Below are 25,285 nucleotides of genomic sequence, written 5' to 3' on the forward strand. Positions count from 1 at the left end.
TGCGCGCTTGCCCGCTAACCTTGGCCTGCCTGTGGCCTGGGGAGTTGTCTCCTGCAGTTCTCTTGACATGGATACTGTGCATTTCAGGCCTTGTGCCTACAGCCGTGTCCTGACTACCTCTGCACGCCTGCCCACCAGCCTCAACTTGCCTGTACTCCAGAGGGTTGTTTCCTTCTTGCCTGGCAACGTCACTTTGCCATCATAGTTTAATCATTATTTTTTGTAAAAAAATTAAAAGCAGCTTTATTGACTTATTACTGACATACAGTAAACTGTACATATCTAAAGTGCACAATTTAATCAGCTTTGACATATTTATGTAACTGTGAAACCATCACCATAATGGGGTTAATGAACATATCTGTTACTCCCAGAGGCTCCCTCATGGCCCTTGGGAATCCCTCTCTCCTGCCCCTTGGAATCCCTCATTATGTCTTTATTGTTATGATCCTATCATAGTTCAGTTATTATCTATGATATACATCCTCTGTTTAACTTACTGTATAGTTTCTCTCTCCTGACTGAACTGTTGATTCAGAATTGGTGCCTGGAGTGGTTCTAGGAAATAGAACTAAAAATTTGAAGTTTTGGTATTGGTTTGGTTGTGCCTTTGGGCTCCTTACTAATGGAAAGGGGATGCTGGTAATCCATGTCCTCACAATTAATCCAGCTATAATCTGTGATTGGCTGTGAGGTGTTGCTAAGTGACACATATGCCTGGGAGCCCAAATGGCTGCTACATTTGACCTTTATGCAAAAATGATAACTATAAGGATTGTAGTGTAGGATGAAATCTTTTGAATGTAATTGAGTGCTTAGAGAGAGAAAATGACAGCTTGGGTTTGTTAACGCACAGCTCAAGATCTGCCTTTTGTTCACTCTTTTTTGATTACACGTTTCACTTAAGAAGAAATCATTTCATCTTCTCCAGATTGTGAATGGACTTGTGAATTATAAAACCTTGTTGCTCATTAAAAAAAAATTGGCTGGAGAGGGATATAAAATGGTTGGAGAACTTGAATAGATGGAACAGATTTCTGTTAAGATTTCTGTGTATTTTCTTCTAGGGTTTTATTTGGTATATATTATATGAAATGAAATAGCCTTTAGAAAGTTTTAATTGTTTATTCTGAAATATGCAGATAAATATAAAGAAAATAAAAATCATAGAGTCCCACTACCCGGAGTTTACGTGTACATATTAACTAATGTTTGTTTCATAGTATTTATGCATATTTTTAATGTATACATGAAATATTTTTAATTTTAAGGTCTTAGAAAAAAAATATTTTTAACCGTAGTTGAGGTAGCCATATTCAGAGGTTCTGCGGAAGATAATAATGAGGAAAAGCCATGTGTGTATTCATTCTACAAATACTATGCACCTAATAAGTGCCAGGCACTGTTTAGATACTTGTGATATATCCATTAAATAAAGATGACTATCTTGGAGGAGTTTATATTCTTGCAGCAAAGATAGACACTAAACAATATAACATTTAAGCAAATTATAATCTGATAGAAAGTAACGACTATTATGAGAAATAAAAAACATAGAGGGGATTAAGAGGAATGAGGCATGGTAGATACGTAGGCAGGTTGCAGACATTTGCCAAGGAACAGTGTGGTGCACAGAAAAGGCCAAGAACGGAGCTCTAGGGTGATATTTTAAAGAAATAATTGTTATCATCAGTGGGAATGGCTTGATCTGGTGCCCCATACTCTTCTACTATTAACACAGTAGGCTAAATTTCGTGCTTAACACCCAAAGTGTGTGGGGCATTGGGCATGCTCAACTTCTTGTTCAGAAATTATGCACAAATTAAAGAGGAATGCAGGTAGGGGTAAAGGGTGAGGGAATTGGTTCATTTGTTCAGTCCATCTCTAGTACTTACACATAGAAATTGAGACCCCTAAAATAGGGAAACTGGAATGATAATGCAAGTTACTTTTTTCCCTGCATTGTTTTTGTTTTTGTTTTACTTGACAAGGTTGTTCTGAGGATTAGATGGAAAAGCATGCACGTCAGATGTTTAACAGAGTGCCTGGCACAAAGTTAAAAAGTTGTCTATTGATTTGTCTACAGTGATGGTGCTGATAATTGTGTGAAGTATCGTAAGAACAAAACAAAACAAAACAAAAACTCTTCTGGTTCAGGAGATTGATACTTTGAAGTATACTGGGCATATTTTTGATAACCTAGAAAACCAGAATTTTCTGGCGTATTTTCCTAAATGATGTTTAAGATTCTTATATCTATGAAACCAATTGTCAATTGCCTTTTTCTTGTTTGCTGCATAGCTTATTGTTGGAGTTGGCACCTATGGCATTGGTGACAACAGTGGTAGTTGAGAGAACTATGAAGTGTATTTTTATTAGCATTCCTATTTCTCTATCTTTTTTTTTTTAACCTTTTTCTAATTTTTGACCCTCTACCCCATCCCTCATTGACTTGCAAGAAGTTTATGAATAATGTCTTTGTATGCCATTTGGCAATCTGTGCTTGAGAACTGTTTTCTAAATTTGTCTTGATCATATGGATTCACGAGGGGACATTTTTTAAAAATAAAATTATATACTTTCTATCTGAATCTCCAGGGTAGGGGCCTGAGAACATTTATTTTTATCACAGGCTCCTGGGTGATAGGTGCTTTTACTAGACTAAAGCATATTTTCTAAACTTCTCTGGTGGTAAGAATCACTAGAGTACATATTAATAATATGAGTAATACAGATGACTAGGTCCCATGTCCACTGAAGAGAAGATATAACTTTGGATTGGACATGAGTCTAGTTTTAATAGTTGGCTTATTTGTTGGCTCGCTTAGTGTGTGTGAGAGCTCAGTAGGCTGCTGATTGCTAGGTTTCATAATATTTCCATGTAGTCAGAAGAACAAAACAAAAAAATCTTGTTTTGAATGGCAGACTGCTTTATTTTTTTTCCTTTTAAAAATGGTTAGATATCACTGATACAGGAAAGTGCATAAAACATTTGTATATGGCTTAAAAGCAATTATAATCGAAATTCCCATCTTACCACAACCCAGGTCAAGATATGGAATGTTGCTGGCATCCTAGAAGCACCTTTTCCCTGATCACACTCCCTTTTCTTACCCTTGAGGTGACCATTATCTAGATTTTTATAATGATAATGTCCTCATTTTCTTGATATTTTTACCTCTTAACTGTGAATTTCTAAGTAATATCGTCCATTTTGCCTTTTAAAGGACTTCATATGAGTGAGATCATAGTTTTTGCATTCTTTGTGACTTGCTTTTTTTGCTTAGGGTTATTCTTGTGAAACTCATCTGTGTTGGTCATATAGCTGTCACTTGTTTTCATTGTTGTAGAGAATTACATTATATGTACATGCCAAAATTTATTAATTTTACTTTAATGCATATTGCTCAATAATGTTTAGTATCAAAAAGGACAACTCATTGCCTATATCTGCATAAGGAAAAGGAAGGCTATGTTTTGGAGAAGAATAGGACATGATTTTTGTCACTTAACAGAAGAAATATTCTTGGTTATATTGATACATATATTTTTTAATTGAGCTAACATTGGTTTATAACATTATATAAGTTTCATGTGTACAACATGATATTTTGATCTCTGTATGCACTATAGCATGCTTACCACCAAAAGTTTGGTTTCCATCTGTCACTATATATTTGACTCCTTTACCCATTTTACCTTTCCCAACCCCTTTCCCGTCTGGTAACCACTCATCTGTTCTCTGCAGCTGTGTGTTTGTTTTTGTTTGGTTTGGTTTCGCATGCATGCATTTATTTATTTATTTATTTATTTATTTATTTCATTTGTTTTTTTATAATCTGCATATGAATGAAATCATATGGTATTTGTCTTTCTCCATCTGACTTATTTCACTCAGCATTAATACCCTCTAGATCTGTCCATGTTGTCGTAAATAGCAAGATTTCATCTTTTTTTTTTTCTTTATAGTTGAGCAGTATTCTATATATTTACCACATCTTTTTTAATTTGTTCATCAGTTGAAAGGCACTTAGGTTGTTTCGTATCTTGGCTATTGTGAATAATGCTGCAGTAAACAGAGATGGATATATCTTTCTGAATTAGTGTTTCATATTCTTTGGATAAATACCCAGAAATAGAATAGCTGGATCAACCTATTTAGTGAAATGTATTTGGCTATTATAAATTTTACACTAAAATAGTTAACTAGCTGTTTAGGCATATTTTCTGTTAGTGCTTGCCATAGCATATATTCTTTCGATGTGTTTAGTAGTATAAGATACATTTATGGAGAAAAATAAATTGAAATTACTATCTATTAAATCTTTTTTCAAATTAGGAAAAGATAACCATTATTTTAGCAGTGGAGTATTTTGGTCAAGCTTTTGAAATCCCAGTGATACATCCAGTGATACACAAGAATCTAGCTGGAGAACCAATGGAATATGAGCTTACTGAGAGCTTTTCTTACGGAGATTGTTAGCTGTTTTATGAGTGTTATTTGGCACTGAACTAGTTGATGTCAAAATGTGAGTCATCTTTAGAATTGAAAGTTATTTGGAAAGGAATTTCTTGAAAGTAATATTGGTCTTAAACACTTACTAAATGCATCCCCATCTATAAAATGAAGTTTAGAATATAATTTTGTATAGATGAGTTGCATGATAGTGTCACAGATTTAAATGTGAGGTTAGGATTTACTGTGCTGCTTGGGGAAATTTTAAAATTTTGCAATTACCAGAGCTGCATTGGATGACTAACTGACATCTGTGCTCTTAAGACATACAGATAATCACATGTGCTAGCCATGGTGCTCAAATCCTTAAAAACAACACTAAGAGAAAATTAACAAAATCAAGAATTGGTTCTTTGAAAAGATCAAAATTAGTAAACCTTTAGCTATATTTACTAAGGAAAAAGAAAGAAGACTCAGCTAAAACTGGTCATGAAAGAGGGAACATTACTACTGATGTTACAGAAATAAAGAGGATGATAAAAGAATACTACGAACAATGATAGAGTAAAAAAAAATGGATAATCTAGATGTACTGGACAAGTGCCAAGAAGCACATAATCTACCAAGATTGATCATGAAGAAATAGAAAATTTCAATAGACCTATGACTAGAAAGAGATTCAATTGATAATCAAAAACCTTCTAAGAAAGAAAAGCTGATGAGTAGATTGCTTTATTGGCCAAGTGTACCAAATATTTAAAGAAGAATTAATACCAGTCCTTCTGAAATCTTCCAAAAAGTTGAAGAGGAGGGAACAATTACTAACTATTTCTGTAAGGTCACCTTTACCCTGATATCAAAGCCAGACAAACACACTACAATAAAAACAAAAACTGCAGATCACCATTTCTTTTGAATATTGATGCAGAAATCCTCAACAAAGTACAAGCAAACCAAATTTAACTACACCATGCCAAGTGGAACTAGTTCCTAGAATGCAAAGATGGTTCAATGTATAAAAAGAAATCAGTATGACACACTACATTAACAGCACAAAGAGAAAAAAACACATGGCCATTTCATTTAATGCAGGAAAAAGCATTTGACAAAATCCAACACCCTTTCATGATAGAAAACACTGAATAAACTATAGAAGCAATTTCTTCAATATAATAAAGGCCATATATGAATCACCCACACTTAACATTATACTCAGTGATAAAAGACAGAACTTTCCCTTTAAGATCAGAACAAAGAAAAGGATACCCGCTTTCACCACTTCTATTCAGCTTAGTGTTGGAAGTCCTAGCCAGAGAAATTAGGCAAGAAAAAAGAAATAAAAGGCATCCAAATTGGAAAAGAAAAAGTAAAATTATCTGTTTGAAGACATGTTCTTACAAGCATAAAATAAGAATTCCACAAGAAACTTACTAGAACTAATAAATGAATTCAGCAAAGTTGAAGCACATACAATCCACGTGCAAAAATAGTTGCATTCCTATATGCCGCAGTGAACAATCCCAAAAGGAAAGTAATAAAACAGTTCCATTTACAATAGTATCAAAAAGAATAAAATGCTTAGGAATAAACTTACTGAAATGGCAAAAGACTTGTACACTGAAAACTACAAAATGTTGCCAAAAGAAATTAAAGAAGACACAAAGAAATGGATAAACATCCCATGTTCATGGATTGATAGGCTTAATATTGTTAATGTGTCAGTACTGTCCAAAGCAATGTATAGATTCAGTGCTATCTGTATCAAAATCCCAATGAAAATTTTTGTGGAAATAGGAAAATCCATCCTAAAATTTATATGGAATCTCAAGAGTCTCTGAATAGTCAAAGAAATATTGATAAAGAACAAAGTCAGAGGTCTTATATTTGCTGATTTCAAAACTTACTATAACATTATAGTAATCAAAACAGTATGGTGCTGGGGTTGTGGGTATAGCTCAGTGGTAGAGCACATGCTTAGCATGCACAAAGTCCTGGGTTCAATTCCCCAGTACCTCCATTAAAAAACCCCCCAAAACCAGTATGGTTCTGGCATAAAGAAAGATACGTAAGGGCCAAAGAAATATCATAGAGACCTTAGAGAAAAATCCTCATGTATATGCTCTAATGATTTTTGACCAGAGTGCCAGGATCATTCAATGGGAAGGGACAATCTTTTCAACAAATAGTATTGGGAAAACTGGATATCCACATACAAAGAATAAAGTTGGACACATCTTATAACCCTATACAAAACTAACTTAAAAAGGTTGAAAGACCTAAACATAAGAGCTAACATACAAAACTTTTAGACAAAAACATAGAGGGGGAAGTTTCATGACATTGGATGTGGCAGTAATATCTTAGATATGACATTACAAACACAGGGAACAAAAGAAAAGAAAAGATGAGTTGGACTTCATCAAAATTAAAAACTTGTGTATCAAAGGACACTATACAGAGTGAAAAGACAACTCATGGAATTTGAGAAAATGTTTTTCAATAATGTATCTGATAAGGGAAATATGTGCAGAATATATAAAGAACTTTTACAACTCAATGACTACCACCACCTGATTGAAATGAGGAAAGGACTTGAATAATCATTTCTCCAGTGAAGATATACAAAAGTTAATAAGCATATGAAAAGATGATCAACACCATGAATTATTAGAAAAATGCAAATCAAAACCACAACGAGCTGTCACTTTATACCTATTAGGATGACTATTATCAAACAAACAGAAAAAAAGAAATATTGGCAAGGATGTGAAAAAATTGGAACCCTTGTGTGTTGCTGCTGGGAATGTAAAATGGTGCATCTGTTGTGGATAATGGTATGGTGAATCCTCAAAAAAAAATTAAACATAGAATTACCATATGATCCAGCAATTCCACTTCTGGGTATATACTCCAAAGAAGTGAAAGCAGGTACTCAAATAGATATTTGTACACCCATGTTCAAAGCAGCATTGTTCACAGTAGCCAAAAGGTAGAAGCAATCAAAGCATCCATTAATGGATAAATGGATAAGCCAAATATGGTAAAAACAAATAATGGGATATTATATAGCCTTAAAAAAGAAGAAAATTCTGACATATGCTACAATGTGGATGAATCTTGAAGACATGCTAAGTGAAATAAGCTCAGCATAAATGGACAAAAAATGATTCCACTTATATCAGATACTCAAGTAGTCAAATTTATAGAGACAGAAAGTAGAATAGTGGTTTCTTAGGGCTAGGGGCAGGAGGAATGGGATATTAGTATTTAATGAGTACGGAGTTTCAGTTTGGGAAGATGAAAAAGTTGTGGAGGTAGATGGTGGTGATGGTTGTGCACAACAATGTGAGTATAATTAATGTTGCTAAACTTTACACTTAAAAATGTTTAAAATGGTGAATTTTATGTTGTGTATTATACCACAATGAAAAAAATGAAGCTGAAGTCCTTCTAGAAGATCACTGAAGAGTTAAAACAATTGTTTATTCACTGTTAAAACTTTTTAGTATACAAATTATCAAACAAATTATCAAATTATCTTTTTATTATAGTAAAGTGGAGAAATAGGGTAATGAACCTCAGAATAATCTTCTCCTAGATTTAACATTTATTAGTCTTTTGGTTTATTTATTTATTTTTGGCTGGAGAATTTTAAAGTAATTTACAGGTATCGTGACATTTCATTCCTAAGCATTTCAGTAGGCATCTCCAGAAATAAGGAATTTCTCATATGACCACAATACTGTTGTCATGCCTAAGAAAATTAACATTTTAAAAAATGTATCTGATATCTAGCCTGAATGGTCACATTGTCACTCTTGTTTGTCAGTTATATTTTTATTATTGGTTTGCTTGAGCCTTGTGTTTTGTATTTGGATTTAATGTTTCTTATCTCTTTTAATGTACAACAGTCTCTTGCTGTTCTCCCATTCCATCCCCCTGCACTGTTTTGTTTATCCTATTTAATTTTATTGAAATTCGTGCAATGCCCTCAAGTAACACACCACCTTATCTTACTTACTTAGTTCTAGTATTTCTTATAAACTTGAAATTAGAGCTAAGGCTTGTTAGAATTTGGTGAAAACAATTTTGGCAGGAATACATCTCAGGTGGTACAGGCTGAACAGAAAATAGAATGAGAATTTGCCAGTTGAAAAACCTTTTAGAGAGAGTCAGGAGGCTAATTTCGGATAAAATACTTGTTTATAATTAGTAGTGGAATTCTGTCAAATAGTAGGCACAAATAAGTATGATCAGAGATGGTGGTAATGGAGGCATCTCTAGAAACCTGCTTGGTAGTTCTCAAGGATTTTTACAGTTAACCTACACAATGTTTTCCAGTTTTAATGTTTTCCACCAATTAGGAAGTCATTTTTATAATAAATAATGTTGTCTAGCAGTACAGTTGACAGTCTATATTTATCTCAACCCAGTAGTGTAAGTGCTAGAAGAAAGTATCAAAGGATTTAAGCTTGTTAACCTTTCTTTCCAGAAGACTTCTTGGAGAAGGGAAGATTTAACAACAAAAAACCCCTATTGTATTTTTTTGGAGAATGTATTAACAGCCATAGACGTTTTTCACAGAAACTGCATATATCTATACATACATAAAATTTTGCATACAATTTTATAGGATTCATAGTATCCACCTAAATTTTCCTTTGAAGGTGGAGTAGTTTCTGGATAACACATGAATGAAGGTTAGAGCTGGCAACAATAGGATGCATTCTTGGAAACAGTGAGTTGATCAGAGCGAGAGCAAGGGCACCTGCTGGGCTACTGGAAAATAAAACTGTTTAGTTTGGACAGACTCTGAAATGTGAAAATTGTAGGCCCTTTTGATTCTTCTCCAACATTTGCTTCTGTTGACTAACTGCCTTCCTTCCCCCACATTCATTTCAAAGTTCTTTTCTTTCTTGACTTTTATGAAATTAGTCTTTGTCTTTCTTTTCTCTGCTTTCTCTTTCTAGTCTTAAATTTAGATACTCTTCAGAGTTTTCTTTAGTCCTCTTCTCTTTTTAATTTTTACTTTTATATTAAGATCACTTTAGTTACATCTTCTGTTGATAATTCCTAAATCTCCCTATGTCCTGGGCAGAGCTCCTGACCTCTATTTATCACTATTTACATGTCCACTGGAATGTTTTACAAACATCAAGTGAAGAAATTCCCAAATTGTTCTCACTTCCACTAACTGTGGTTCTCCTATATTTTCTGTCTCATCTATTGACATCACCATCCAAACTATTTTCCTCCTATATTCCAGTGGTGCTTTAAGCCCTTACATGCATTTTTAAATTTATTCCACAGACTTATCTTTTAAATCCTAAATAATCTCCTTTTGCAGTTGAAGCAGTTTAATCATTTTGCCTCAAAATCACACTGTTAGCATGTGGCAGTGCCAAGATATAGACATAGTTCTGCCTAATACTAGATCTCGTATTTCTTACCACAGTTACGATACTACCACTCAATTCTATGACTTTAATCTAAAAAAAAATTAAGGATGTACCTGTAAGGTTTAACTATAAGAGTATTTATTGCAAAATTTATAACAGTAGAAAAAATAGAAGGAGATTCAATCTCCAACAATAGAGATTCCGTTAAATCCATTATAGAACATTTATATGGAATATCATGTGGTCATTATACATCATGTTTTAGACCAGTAGTTTTCATTTTGTATTAACAGAGTCATAAATGGGAACCCAGTGTTTTAAATAGAGTTAAAAAATATTGTTTGAAAGGGATGGAAGCCCGAGAGAGTCTCATGGACTACTGTCTGTAATGGTTCTTGAGGGGAGGTTAAGGTACAGGGTTTGAAATTTTTGATTTTTTTCAAGTATAGTTAATGAATCAGGAAAATATTCACAATGCAATAAGTGAAAAGAATAGTTAACAAAACAGCGTGTATAGTACATTCTCAGTTTTACTAAATAAATAGTTGAATGTACATATAACTAAAAGAATGGGAGGATATATATATATCAAAATAGGGATATTGGTTATTCTTTTATTTGACGATTATGAGTGATTTTAATTTCTCTCACATTTTCTACAATGAACAAAAATTAATTTTACAAATAGAGATTATAAGAACTCCTGAATGTGTTATTTTAAAAAAGACAATAAAAGCAAAAAGTATAACCAAAACCCACTACAATTATTAAATACACACACACACACACACACACACACACACACACACACACACACACAGAGCAAAAGAAGTAAATAATCCAGTGACTGTTGTGCCATGAGTGTTGGCTTGAAGCCCTTCAGTACGTGTGTAAGCATAGGTCCATTACTCTGCCTTTTGAGCATCAACCTTGGAAATTGATGCTGTTTTCAGTTGGGCTTTAGAATGTGGACTACAGAAGCAGCCTGCTTGGGTTCAAATACTGGCTCTGCTATTATTCATTGTTTGACCTTGGATAAGTTACTTAAAAGGGCCTAAGTTTTCTCCATCTATGAAGTGATACCTTATAGGGTATTGTTAGAATTAGATGAGTTAAATTCAATAACATGCTTAGAGCAAAGCCTGACACTTAGTAAGTGATCAGTTATAGTTATGATTATTGTTATTCATATCCTTAGAGTTATTTTCCCTATAAACCCTCTCTTCCTCTCCTTCCAAAAATAGCTAGGGATTCCAAAACTTTACAAGGAGAGTCATAGTCTTAATTTATTAAGTTTCCCAAACAGGTCAGTGGTCAATATACTGCATATTTATTCTTCCTAGCAAAATTTAGTAGCAGCTATACCGTATTTTATAAGGATTTCCATGTTTTTATGGTATTACTTCTGCCCAGAAATTGTCTAATGTGGTCCCCAAGACTAACCCCAAGATTCAGTGATTCACTAGAGAACTTACAGTACTCAGTATACACTGATTTATTACAGTGAAAAGCTACAAAGCAAAATCAGCAACAGGAAAAGGTACATGGGGTAAAGTCGAGAGGAAACCAGGTGTAAGCTTTTAAGAGTCCTCTCTCAGTGGAGTCACAGGGGATATGCTTAATTTCTCAGCAGTGAGTTATGACAACACATGTGACATGTCTACCAGGGACACTCATTAGAGATTCAGGGTCCGGGATTTACATTGAGGGCTATTCAGGTAGGCACTCTCCAACTAGCATGTACCAAAATTTCAGATTCCCAGAAAGAAAGTAGGTGTTCAACATAAACCACATTGTTTGCAGAATTCAGGCTTCTTATCAGGGAATGATGGGAATGATCCTGAAATCTAAGTTCTCAGATGTCAGTGAAGAGCCAACCTTGCAAGCAGTCTTTCTAAGGATAGCAGTCTCAGGCCTGCTATGTTACCTCTTTTCTCCACAGAGGTATATTTTAAATGTATTTTACCTGAGAAACTAATATCAACAAATTATGCATTTTAAAAGAGTTTTGTTGAGATATAATAATACACAAACCATAAAATTTACCCATTTGAAGTAAAAAGAGCAGTGATTTTTAGTATATTTATAGATCTGTGCAATCATTACCACAATCTAATTTTAGAACATTTTCATCATCCAGAAAAGAAACCCCATATCTGTGAGCAGTCATCCCTCATTCCTGTCGGTCCCTCCTCTCTCCCTTACTCTTACCCCCACCCCTAGGCGACCACTAATTTACTTTCTGTCTCTGTGGAACAAATCTATACGTTTAACATACTTTCCACCTTTATTTAATCTCTGATGTAAATGACTTTGTAAGATGGTAGTTCAAAAATTGTTCAAGGGAATTTCTCTTTCCGTACATGTCAGAGTTTGAGTCTGTATGGTAGTCTTTAAATCCACAGCCTTAGCAACAGCAATCATCATCAAAATTGTTATTACATGAGTTAGTGGGATTTAATGAAATAATTCATTATAAAGGCCCTTGTCTTTGCAAATGTCATTCTCATCATTTAAAAAGTATGTTATACAATTGATTGAGGCTTACCAATGGGAATTTTGATACTTACTTGCTTAACATTTAATCTTTTCACTGTATCTTTTTGCTGTAAGATAGACAGGGACTCATGCAGAAAATTGGATGAGGTTGGGAGAGGTGGCTGCACTATTGCCATTAAGATGTATATATTGTTAGAAGGGAAAGGACAAAAAGGATTACTTTATAATAAGTGGCTATTTTGGAGGGGGTATAATATTCAAGAATAAATAAAAAGTAAATTTACATGTAAATTTATGAATTATATTTAAAGAATTATCAACATTCCTTAAGGTTATAACATTTAAAATTTATTTAAAAATTTTTATTGAAGTACAGTTGATTTACAGTATGTTAGTTTCTGGTGTATAGCATAGTGATTCAGTTATACATATATATATTGTTTTTCAATATAGGTTATTGCAAAATATGGAATATACATAGTAGGACCTTGTTGTTTATGTATTTTATATATTGTAGTTTGTATCTGGAGTAGTTAGTATTAGGAGTTTGCAAACTCCTAATTTATCCCTTCTTCCTTTGGTAAGCACTCTTTTTTTAATAGAAGTGCTGGGAATTGAACCCAGGACCTTGTGTGTGCTAAGCATGTGCTTTACCACTGAACTATACCCACTCCCCCCAAGATTGTGAAAAAAAAATTATTTCAAAAGTGCTTGTGTGTTTTTTAATTATTATTTTGATTAAAATCTAGTTTTTCCCATAATTGAGTTAATAGACAAACTGAAAACTGTGGGAGGCTCTTTCTTTTGTGGTTAAAACACAGAACTTAGTCACCATGAGTTATGTAGGTACTGACTAACATTGGGTGTTTACCTAAATGTCAAAATCTGTATAAACTCTTATGCTTTTGAAATACTAGTTTCATTTTAGTGTTAATCCATGTTTGTAATTAAAAGAGACATTTCTGGACAACAGGAAGTAATATATCAAATATCTTATTTTCAGGGACAAAGCACCAGAACTTACTGTTACTTATCTGCTTGTCTCCCAGGTGATTCTGCATCAAGATGCTGCTCTCTATAGGGATGCTCATGCTGTCGGCCACACAAGTCTATACCATCTTGACTGTCCAGCTCTTCGCATTCTTAAACCTACTGCCTGTAGAAGCGGACATTTTAGCTGTAAGTAAAGTTTAAATTTAAATTAATTTAATTTTAAATTTAAACAGTAAAATTTGTTCATGTCTAAAAACATCCCTTAAAGAAAAGCTTTAAAAGAAGTCTTAAATGATGGGTGTTATACAATAACAAAATAATAGAATCTTATAAGGTGTTTATGTACAAACATAGAGGCATATATACACATAGTTGTTACTTGAAAGTAGGAGACCTTGCCCATTTTTTTATTGCCTTGATTCTTAAGACCTCATGTACAATAAGTTCCTGATAAATGTTGTTGCTCTTGAGTGTGTGTGTGTACTCTTGAGTGCTCACGCACGTATGTATCTGCATGCTGTGTGTTTAATGTAGAATCTTACTGTTTTTGTTGGTAATTAGTATATCTGTAATGACTTGACAGTGATATTTTAAAAAATTGTGCAATAAGTCCATAGAAAATTTCAACCTAAAATTAACGTCAGTGAGTCAGAAGAGAACCATAATGGTCTTATCTTTGATGGTGGATAGAAAAGTTTTTAAAGAAGAAGGTTGCTCTTCAAAACCTTATAGTCCTTTCTAGGACTTATTGTCTTATTGTCCTCTACACTGGGAAGTGTATATGTTTCCTATTTCTCATTTCTGTGAAGTTAGAAGAAGAGTTAACTATATCTGTAAGTGTGTGGTGTGTGTATGTGTGTACGCCTATACTCTAGGTATTTTATTTTGCTAAGGATTTATTCGGTTTGGGGGTGGCTTGTAGGCGATTTGCTTAATAATATTAGGTGAGAAATAGAAGGGCCAGAATTGTGGCTGACCAAAGCTTAATGTGGTCCTTAGCCATGCTTCTGCATACTGCAGTACTTGTGGAAGGCTCTAGAGTCATTGTAGAACTTGGGAGAGCCAGGCTGTGTTCTATCCCATAACTTTTTGAAGGCATAGTAAATCCCATCCCTATGAGATTTCTTACCCTCTGTCACTCTCTTTGGTAAAGAACTGGTTAATTAGATTTTTATAGAATAGTCTGGATCTTTTTGAGATGGAGTGAAAGTAGAACCTTTAAGGACTGAGTCCATTGCTATTCAAATCTCTTCTCTAAATTGGTCCCCCAAATCCTTGGAATAGTCTTAGGTTGACTTTGAAATGAGGTAGAGGATTTGTGGACTGATCAGGGAATGAAGTTCTCCTTGTGTCTCTTTTCTCCTTTACTTTCTTTCATTCTCTCTCTCTCTGTCTTTCCCTCAGTTGTTTATAACACCTGCCACTCCTTGTTTCTTTCTTTCTTTTTTACCTGAAGTGAACTGTTATTCTATGGTTCAGCTGTGTGATAAGTTAAATAATGTTTCAGTGGGCAGCTCTAGGAATTTAACTAGCTGTGTGATGTGGATCAAATTACTTACCCACTATAAATGCCTCTTTTTTAAAAATTTATAAACTGGATTATTGTAGTGATGATTAAATAAAAACTGCTTAGAATGGTATCTGACACATGGTAAATGTTTTATCTGTTTTGTCTTCATTATAATTATTCTCATCATCCTTCACTCACTCCCTCAAGCAGTGTATGAGACTGCCCAAGTTGTATTATTTAATGTAGAGGTAAAACAAAATGTTAGAGAACAGTCAGTTCTTACCAGCAGTGTGCCTTGTGCTTCAGGCAGGTGGGTATGGAATGTGTGGTGATGTCATCTAGCGAAGGAATTATTAGCATGGGAGCTGCTTAAATCTGGTCTTTATGCTGACGCTAAAGATAGAGGCTGACAGGAATGCAGGGAGAGCTGGTGGGGGGATGGGTTGTGAAGTTATGTAACTGGTAAAAAGGAGAAATAAATACTGAGGCAGAGGAACTGGATGTGGTAACAGTCATTCAAAGGGGCTGAGTCAAGAGGTAGAAAATATTAGCTCCTTTTAATTGAATAAGAATACCCCTGAAATCTGAGTTTGTAGTAATAAAATTTAAATAAATTGGACATCAGGTTGATTCTAGTTTCATTTAGATGGGTATTAGGATGCTGCTTTTGAAAAGATAAAGTCAGTTTTAGTCATACTGTTTGTATGCCTGATGATTGTATTTTTGGCACTTGCATTCCCCCACTTAACTATTAATTCCCTGACAACAATATTTGTCCTCTAGTTGGTGAGTTCTAAGAGGCTGTGGAGATGCTACTATTGAGTGTGTTGCTGACTAGTCAGTAAGTATCTCTAGATCATGAGTACCTGGAAGGCAGGGCTGTGTCTTACTAAACTTGATGGTTCTGGTACCTAGTGAGGGTTACACAGTAGGAATTCAGTAATATTTGAACTGATTAATAGTTTTTCTTTGGAATTTTAGTTCTTTCATATTTTCTTTTAATATTATTTATTCCTTGGAACTTTAGATTATTGTTATTTCTGTTAGCAGTTTATTCTCTTTTCACCTCTTATTTCATTGTTTCTCTTTCCTTTGACCCAAAAGGAAATGTGAAGTTTTTAATTATATAGGTTTCTGTCTAGAAACATGGAACTTTAGAATTGGCAGAGGTATTACAATCTGAACAATGTTGAATGTTCCAAGGTCCATAGACTACAAGCGATTTGTTAGGGTTGAGCTGTGCCATGATCTTATTGAGAAGTAATATCCATCTTATTTAGTTTCAGAGTCAAACAACCCAATATTGGTTTACTCCAAATCTACCTTTTGATTCTGTTGTAGAGATTTGTCAGAGAGATATCATTGCTTGGTAGTTGGTTGTGGGTTCAGTGGGCAGAGTTAGGAGAGAGGCACCCAGTGGTCGGTAGTGTGAATGGATTGGATTATATGGCTTGGTAGTTAAGAGTTCCCACAATGAGAATTACAATCTGAATTGAATTCCATTTCTACCACTCTGTAGCTCCATGACCTTGGGCAGTTACCTAACATCTCTTGAGTCTCAGTTTATTTATGAAAATGCAATTGTAGAAGAGACAGTGTAGAGCACTGGGTTAAGAGCCTGGGCTCTGGAGCCAGACTGCCTGGGTTAGAATCCTGGTTCTTCTTATTTACTAGCTTAAGTTATTTTCAACATTTTGTGGTCAATCTGTAAATGAGGATGATGATAACAGTGGCTGACTTTATAGGGTTGTTGTAAGGATTTAATAAGTGAATACCTATCAAGTGTTTAGAATGATGTCATAAATGTTCATAATTGTTAGCTATTTATACTTTCTAAATTGTATTAAACCTTCTGTTAAGGCTGCTGTCAAAGAGTAGAATTGGTTAAGAAAAGACCATTTTTTTTCTTTCATATTTCTTTATTTCTATAATTGAAAGCCAAGTGTTGCCTAAGTCAGCTGTAAGAATCAGTTGTTCTCTCTGGCCTGTAAGATTTTCAGTCAAAGAAAAGACCTTTTCAAAATAAATAGATTAAAACTGTTACATGGTAATCACTGAGTGTAAAATTCCAGAGAGGAGTAATTTTATTTTCTACTTTAAAAATTTTAACAGTGAGTATGCTTTAATTTCATGAATAGCAACTCCCTCATATTGAAAAAGTAAACCACTTTTGTACTAAAGATGTTTCTGTTTGTCTTGTATATGATAGGAACATGTTTTGTTTTAAAACAATGTGATTGTAAGAGGCAACATGAGCAAAATAATGATTGTTTTCTTAGGGAAAGACAAAGCAGTTTCAAAATGAGTCTCACTCAATAACACAACTTATTCCAAGTCCCAGTGTTAAAGGTACTATAGTTCAAGCTAGATATTTTATTTCTGAAATTCTAGCCAAAAAGTGAAACTCCTCACTATCAGGAAGTGATAAAATACTTTAGTACAGTTGTAGATTTTCCATTTCCTGATTTTAAAAGAACATTTTAAAAAAAGTACACATTTATATATGTATATTTTTTGGTTTGTCTGTGTTGATCTAGATCAGTTTCTTTATTTTATAGTAGTGTCTTTGGCCTTGGAAGAGTTAAATGACTTTCTCAAGTTCAACACAAAGCTGATGAAAATTAATTAAATCAATTAAAGAAAGATGTTTTAATTAAGAGGTTAAATGATACATTGTGGTAATGCACATAAAAGCATTTTATGACTCTTAAAGCACTTTGTAAACCGTAGAGCATTCTGTAAATGTGATTATTTCTGAAGTAGGAAATTACTCTGAAGCATTGCTGGCCTCCAGGTATACTGCCAGGCTGGTTATCCTGAGGTAACAGAATGGATAGGTACAGTGATCAAATTCGGATGCTTGAATCACACAATGCATTGAATTAATTGCAAACATACGGTAAGAAGCATAGGTAAAAGATGGGTATGTTAAGACGCTTAGGATAAGATGCAGGTGGGATGCAAGAACCACACTATCTGAACCCTATGTTACCTGTTATTAGTTTGTGCAGTCTCTATGCTCCATCAGCTTTCCCTGGTAACTATGTGGTTACCGGGACCTGAGTTGAGAGTGAACAGAGGAACTTGACAGATGGAAGGTGTCTGGATCCAATGTTTGCTTGCTCTGTTGAAGAGACTCGAGGTATTTACATTTGAACACAGCTGTAATTTGCTGTTAACCTGCAGAGCTATTTATCTGCGTGTTTCTGGCAGATGACACAAGAGGCTGCAGTGGGGATCACCAGTAGGTGTTTGATTTAGGGACAACATAGGTATCAATCTGGATGTGTGACCTAATTCATGCTTTGTGAATATTTAAGGTTTGCATGATTCTTCCATCTTTTGCTCTCTATATGTAACACTCTTGCTTTGTTCCATCCTTTTAATCTGTATTCAAACCAAGGTGTTCTATTTTTTCTGAATTTGGCTTACAGTTTACGGACAACTATCTTAACTTCTGATGTATCATATAAATTTCTCTTGTGTTTCAGAAGTTACTTGTTTACTATCTTTTCTTAATTTCATCTATCTAACTTGTTTTTCTTGTTTTCCATAAAGCAGATTGACTATAGCATCTTAAATAATACAGCAACCTCATTTCACAATTATCATTACTGTTGTCTTCTATAAGCACAACAGATTCTTGTTTTGTTTTGCTCTATTTTGGTAAAGGACTGATAAATATTGTAGCATAGGAATCTATATAAGGAAGGAAAAGTTGTTGGAATTTGAATACCTTTAACTCTCTATATGTATGTATTTCACTGGATTTGGTCCTTTCATTATTCAGCTCTAGATAAAAATGTTCAGATTACTTTAAAAATGGCAGTGCCTTAAAAATATGATTTGATGTTCTTCCTTTCTCTGGGGAAAAGGCATCTTTCATAGGTAGAGCCAGAAATCCTGTAAATCTCTATTAAATTAGACCCTTGTAATATGGAAAAAATTAAGTGGAACTCTTGCTGGAAAACAATCTATCTAGAAATTCTTTGGGAATTTGTCTGAGGGGAAAAACTGAGAAAAACAATATGTGGTTTAATATTACAGAGTTATTGCTGTTGTTTAATAATAATTATATGAAATCAGAATCCAATTTAAGCAGTTGTATATCTAGTAAATTGCATATATTCTTTTCTACTTTAGTGGATGTGCACTTACAAAATTGATTTTATGGTGATAAGCTGTGACAGTAAATGAGAATTACAGACATGACAACTTAAATAATTTAATAAAGTTTTTAATTTTAATGTTATGTGTACATTGGTTGTAACTTGTTTTTAATTTTATATTTAGTATAATTTTGAAAATGCATCTCAGACATTTGATGACCTTCCAGCAAGATTTGGTTATAGACTTCCAACTGAAGGTTTAAAGGTAAGAAAAATAGAAATATATGGTAAAGGCATGGGTATTTAGTAAGGTAATTTTTATTGCTCTGTATTGTTTAAAAAATGAAACTATTTCTTACTATTACTTATTATAAAACATATACATAGTCATATGTAAAGAGTTCAGACTGTTCAAAAAAGTATGAAGAAAAAAGTGAAAAATCACCAAATGATTGTATTATTCTGAACTAGCTGTCATGTTTGGTATATAATATTTCAAACCTGTTTTCTAGAATATGTGCCGTATGTGTTTGTAGATATACATGTGCGTATATATGCATGTATAATATATATATGCATATATACTTATGTAAATATTCACATATACAATGAATTTGTATTTAATACTGATAGAAACATGCTACTTCATTACCTGCCTTTTACTTAATTATAAAATTTTCATGAATTTCATGAAAAGAATATCTTTTCATGCTAATAGGTAAGGATCTGCATTTTTATTTACAGTGGCTGCATGGTTTTGCAATATCATGAAATACTGTGGATTTTTGAACATTAGATTGTTTAATTTTTTTACAGTAGATATTTAGGTTGTCCAGTTTTTGCTATTATAAACAGTGCTTCAGCGAATGTCTTCATTCTTGTGTATTTTTCTATTTATTTGTGTAAGATACATTTCCAAAAGTAGAGTTGCTTTGTTTATAGAACACATGTTTAAAATGTTATATATTCCAGGCTACCCTTTGAAAGTTTGTGACAGTTTAGAATTTCATCTAGTGTCTGAGACTGTCCTTTTTTCCACATTCTCTTCAGTACTAGATATTACCAAATTTTGTTAATTGATAAACAAATTCAGTGAGATTCAACATCCTACTGTTTTTTGCCCATTTTGTGTGTGTGTGTGTGAATGTGCATGTATTGCCTGCTAATGCTCTTTGCCCATTTTTAAATTAAGATATTCATATTAATTTGTAAGAATGCTTTATATATTGAAAATATCAGTCTGTTGTTTGCCATATATGCTTCAGATTGTTTTTTCCAGTTTGTCCTTCATCTTTAAGGTTTCAGAAGTTTTGTTTATGTAGTTAAATATTGTTATCTTTCCCTTTGGAGTTATGCTTAGAAAGTCCTTCCCTATTCCAAGATAATGCAAGGTTTTTATGTTATGTAAGTTAGAATACATGAAATTGTGTATGTATGTATGTACCACAGAATGTTTTCAGTTTGTTCTTTCTTAAAATTCCTTATTTAAGTACCATAAAACTATTATTCTTAATTAGGATGGCAGGCATCTCTGGGAGGGATGTATCAGTTTTTAATTTTTTTAAGATTCTAAATTATTAAAAAATTCCCTACATTGTATAACTATTTGTTATTATAAAAATATTTAAACAAAAAAGAAATATACAGAGGAAAAAGGAAGAGCCTTCCTGTACCCCTTCCTCTCATGTACATATCAATCCCACTTCCCTCTTCAGAGTTCAGCATTAGGGTATTATGTGCTCTTACAGGCCCTCAGACCCTTTTCTGAATATGTAGTGCTATTTAGTTCATAAATTTATGAACTCATAAAGTTCATAAATGGTTACCATTTGTATATATGAACATTTTCTAATTTTTTACAGTGGAATCCATTCTAGCTAACTTACCCAGAAAGGGATTTATGAAGGGATAAAGATATTCAGAGTATCATAGTCTGGAGAAGCAGTTTCCAAACTATTTCAGGAATAAAACCCAGAAGCCCCTTGGAGAGCTGGCTTGATGCAAGATTGGTGCAGCCACTGACCCCTAGAGAAAAGCACATCACCTTGTCTCTGATCCAGAAGCCTCCGTGGTCTCACCTCAGTCTGCCTCTATTGCCACCCAAGCTAATCAGAGATACCCTTTGCCAGACTGTTTCTTCAGCTCTAACACCTGGGGTTTTCTGGTTGACAGACTCTAGGCCATGTAGTTATTAGCCATATACTTTAGTGAGATGCCTAGCTATGAGGGAGTCTGGGTAATGTAGTTTTTATTGTTATTTTTGTTGTTTTAGTCTACTTTGGAAAGGTGTGATTCATAGTATGAGAGAGTGGTTGCAGAAAATTTGAGCATTGTGAATGAACGATAACCACTATAGTATTCCGTAATTTGACTTCCCCAGCTCCCCACACTTAGCATTATGTCTTAGAGATCTTTCCACAGCTATAGCTATAGATCCAGCATGTTTCTATTAGGTACTGCATGGTGTTTTGTAATATGAATGACCATAATTTATTATTTTTTTTAACATTTTTTATTGATTTATAATCATTTTACAATGTTGTGTCAAATTCCAGTGTAGAGCACAATTTTTCAGTTATACATGAAAATAGATATATTCATTGTCACATTTTTTTCTCTGTGAGTTACCACAAGATCTTGTATATATTTCCCTGTGCTGTACGGTATAATCTTGTTTATCTATTCTACAATTTTGAAATCCCAGTCTATCTCTTCCCACCCCCTGCCCCCTTGGCAACCACAAGTTTGTATTTTATGTCTATGAGTCTATTTCTGTTTTGTATTTATGCTTAGTTTTTTTTTTTTTTAAAGATTCCACATATGAGCGATCTCATATGGTATTTTTCTTTCTCTTTCTGGCTTACTTCACTTAGAAGAATGACCATAATTTATTAGTCATTTTCTATTAACAGATATTTTGATTTCCTATCCAAAGTCCACTTATTTCTCTAGGATAGATGTTTGGAAGTATAACTGATGAATCAATGGGCATGTATATCTAAAATTAAAATTAAATTACCTTTCCAAAAGTCTGTACTAATTTATTCCCATTAGTGGTGTATCGGAATACCCATTCCTCCACCCTTGCCAACACTGGATACCATTTCTTTTCTAACTTTTGCCTATCTGATGGGCAAAAATATTAATCTTGTTTTAATTTGCATTTCTCAGATTACTAGCAATTTTGAGCTGGCAATCTTTCTTCCATTCAGCATAAGGAGTAGGACCATCCCTTTTCACTAAAGAACTTTTCTGCTTAGTAAGCTGATTTTAAAGAGTTCCACTAACTCCTGATACAACCATAGTCTTATTGGTGCTCCTGTATTACTATGTTATTGTTAAGTGAATTCAGTTTACATTTAAAAGGTATTTTGACAAATTTGTTTTGTCACTGCCTGAGAAAAAATAATGTTAAATATCTGCCTACTTTTGCACAGTGACAACATAGGGCAAGCCCCAGAGATGAAATATAGTGAGATAGTAAAGGGCGTATTCTAACAAATTATTGAATCTTTATGGATGGCTTTTATATTTGCATGACTGGCTTGCCATTGCCCAGAATCAGAATTCACAAGTGCTAGCCTACTCATTTTTTTAAAAAATACCTTTATTGTGGTATGGTTTCTGTACAGTAAACTACACATATTTCAGATATACACTTTGATGCATTTTGATACATGTATACACTGTGAAACCACTACCACAATCAAGATAGCTAACATTTCCATCACTCCCCAAGAGATGCAGTTTTCAAATCCCCAACATATCCCTTCCTTCCCCCTTTAACTTCTGGTAACCGTAAGTTTGTTCTCTATGTCTGTCAGTCTGCTTCTGTTTTGTAGATAAGTTCATTTGTGTCTTTTTTTTTTTTTTTTTTGATTCCACATATAAGTGATATCATAGGACATTTTTCGTTCTCTTTCTGGCTTTCTTCACTTAGAATGACAATCTCCAGTTCCATCCAAGTTGCTGCAAGTGGCATTATCTTATTCTTTTTTATGGCTGAGTAGTAGTCGAGTGTGTGTGTGTGTGTGTGTGTGTGTGTGTGTGTATAAAACACATCTTCTTTATCCAGTCATCTGTCAATGGACATTTGGGTAGTTTCCATATCTTGACTATTGTAAATAGTGCTGCTGTGAACATTGGGGTGCATGTGTCTTTTTGAATTACAGTTTTCTCTAGATATATACCCAGGAGTTGGATTGCTAGATCATATGGTAAGTCTATTTTTAGTTTTTTAAGGAACCTCCATAGTGACCTCCATAGTGGCTGCACCACTTTACATTCCCACAGTGTAGGAGGGTTCCTTTTTCTCCATATCCTTTCTAGCATTTATTGTTTGAAGACTTTTTAATGATGGCCAGTCTGACTGGTGTGAGGTAATATCTCATTGTGGTTTTGATTTGCATTTCTCCAGCAATTAGTGATGTTGAGCATCTTTTCATGTGCTTGTTGGCCATCTGTATGTCTTCTTTGGAGAGTTGCCTATTTAGGTATTCTGCCCAATTTTTGATTGGGTTGCTTGTTTTTTTTGATATTAAGGTGTATGAGCTATTTGTATATTTTGGAAATTAGTCCCTTGTTGGTCATACCATTTGCAAATATTTTCTCCCATTCTGTAGATTGTCTTTTCGTTTTGTTGATGGTATCCTTAGCTGTGCAAAAGCTTTTTGTCATTGTTTACAAAGAAGACTTGAAGTGAGGATGGCTCACTATAGTGTAATGTCAAGGAAACTAATTAAATGAATGTGTTAAAATATAACCTAGTTAATTAAAAAGTATAATATGGTTATTAAGACATAGCTGAGAAATATTTTAGTTGTAAACTTTGCCTGGATTTTTAGTTGGGATATCTTTTGTAGACATATGCTCTTAATTTTGTAGATTTTATAGTATCACTGGATTCTACTGTTTCTAAGAGATCGGTTATATATAGTATAACCCATATCATTTGGAATTCTGTGTTTACATTCCATTTACATATGCTCCAGTATTAAGCTAATAGTATTTAAAGGCTTTTCCTATTATCCTCCATCAATTTAAAAAATATTTGAGTATGGGAAAATCAGAAAGCCAAAGAAAATTTTAGCTTTTTGAGCTGTAATGGAAAAATGTGAATCTTGCATGGATTAAAATATAGCATGTTAATGTGTGAAAGTTTTTTTTAAAAGGGCTTGATATTTTTAACTAAGGGAAGCTCTTTGTTTTTAGTTATAGATTTTAATTGGCTGTTTTGTCAGATATCTTCTCCAGAAATCTCCCCCCCACCTTTTGGTGGAGACCCTGTGGCTGTGCCTCAGAACAAAAGGAAAGACGTATGACATCAATATGTTCCCTGAAATCTGAATACCTTACAAGAGATCTGCCAATGAAATATGGTATTGTGTGGTCGTTATCCAGAGTTAGACACTCACAAAGAGTTTGTTACTGAGAATCCCTGGTAGACATTTTTCAGAAAGTCTTTAACTTCTAGGTTTTGTATTGTAGCCCCCATTCCCTTCCCTCTCTCACTGAAGGAAACTTAATTGAAAGTGTTGCTTTTTTGCTACATCCTTACCAAGACTTGTTATTGTCAGAATTAAATGTTGGCCAACCTAATAGATATAAAGTGGTATTTTATTGCTTTTACTGGATATTTCCTGGATTATTAGTGAGATCAAGCATCTTTTTATGGGGTTATTGGTCAAGCAGGTTTATTCTGGTTTGAATTGTCTTTTAAAATCTATTTTTGTATTGGTTTGTTAGTTTTTAAAATACTGTTTTGTAGGAATCTAGACACTAATCCTTCAGTTATATTGCCCTATAAATATTTTCTTATTTTGGCTTTTTAACTTTAAATTGCCTTTTAAAATTATGCTTAATTTTAAATTTTAATATAGATATCTTTTTTGATGTTTGGCATTTTCTGTGTCTTAAGTAATCCAAAATTTATAAATTTTTCCCATGCCCCCACCCCAATTCCATGATCAGAAAGTCTTTAATCTACCCAGAATTATTTTACTTTACAGTGTAAAATAGGCCTCTGTTTTTACCTTTTTGAAATGAATAACCAACTACTAAAGCATCATTATTGCATAGGCAAGATTTTACATGGGGGTTTGTAATGCTAGCAAGATCTCTTGCTAGACTCTGTTTATTATCAATATCATTGGAATAATTCAGTTATATATTGAAGGCCAGTCTTAGAAGGATCAATCTTTTCTAGATTTCTTGTTTCTATACTTTTAAGAGCTGCCTTAACATGTAGAGGGGAAAATAGTGATTACTAAAAATTCAAACCGGACGTATTGGATTTACCTCTGATAAAGGAGCCTAGCAT

The 25,285-nt window shown here is 33.7% G+C and overlaps 1 protein-coding gene across 3 annotated transcripts in view; it reads left to right on the forward strand.

Moving 5' to 3' along the window:
• Positions 1 to 25,285, forward strand: part of RNF13 (ring finger protein 13) — a 115,861-nt gene that overhangs the window by 13,258 nt on the left and 77,318 nt on the right. For all 3 annotated transcript variants that reach the window (XM_010980552.3, XM_031449177.2, XM_010980551.3), the window contains exons 2-3: positions 13,404 to 13,533; positions 19,151 to 19,231. In XM_010980552.3, coding sequence (XP_010978854.1) covers positions 13,420 to 13,533; positions 19,151 to 19,231 — 195 coding nt within the window. In that variant the 5' untranslated portion in view covers positions 13,404 to 13,419. The remainder of the gene's footprint in view (positions 1 to 13,403; positions 13,534 to 19,150; positions 19,232 to 25,285) is intronic.

Source organism: Camelus dromedarius, chromosome 2, assembly GCF_036321535.1.
Source record: "Camelus dromedarius isolate mCamDro1 chromosome 2, mCamDro1.pat, whole genome shotgun sequence".
Taxonomy (NCBI): domain Eukaryota; kingdom Metazoa; phylum Chordata; class Mammalia; order Artiodactyla; family Camelidae; genus Camelus; species Camelus dromedarius.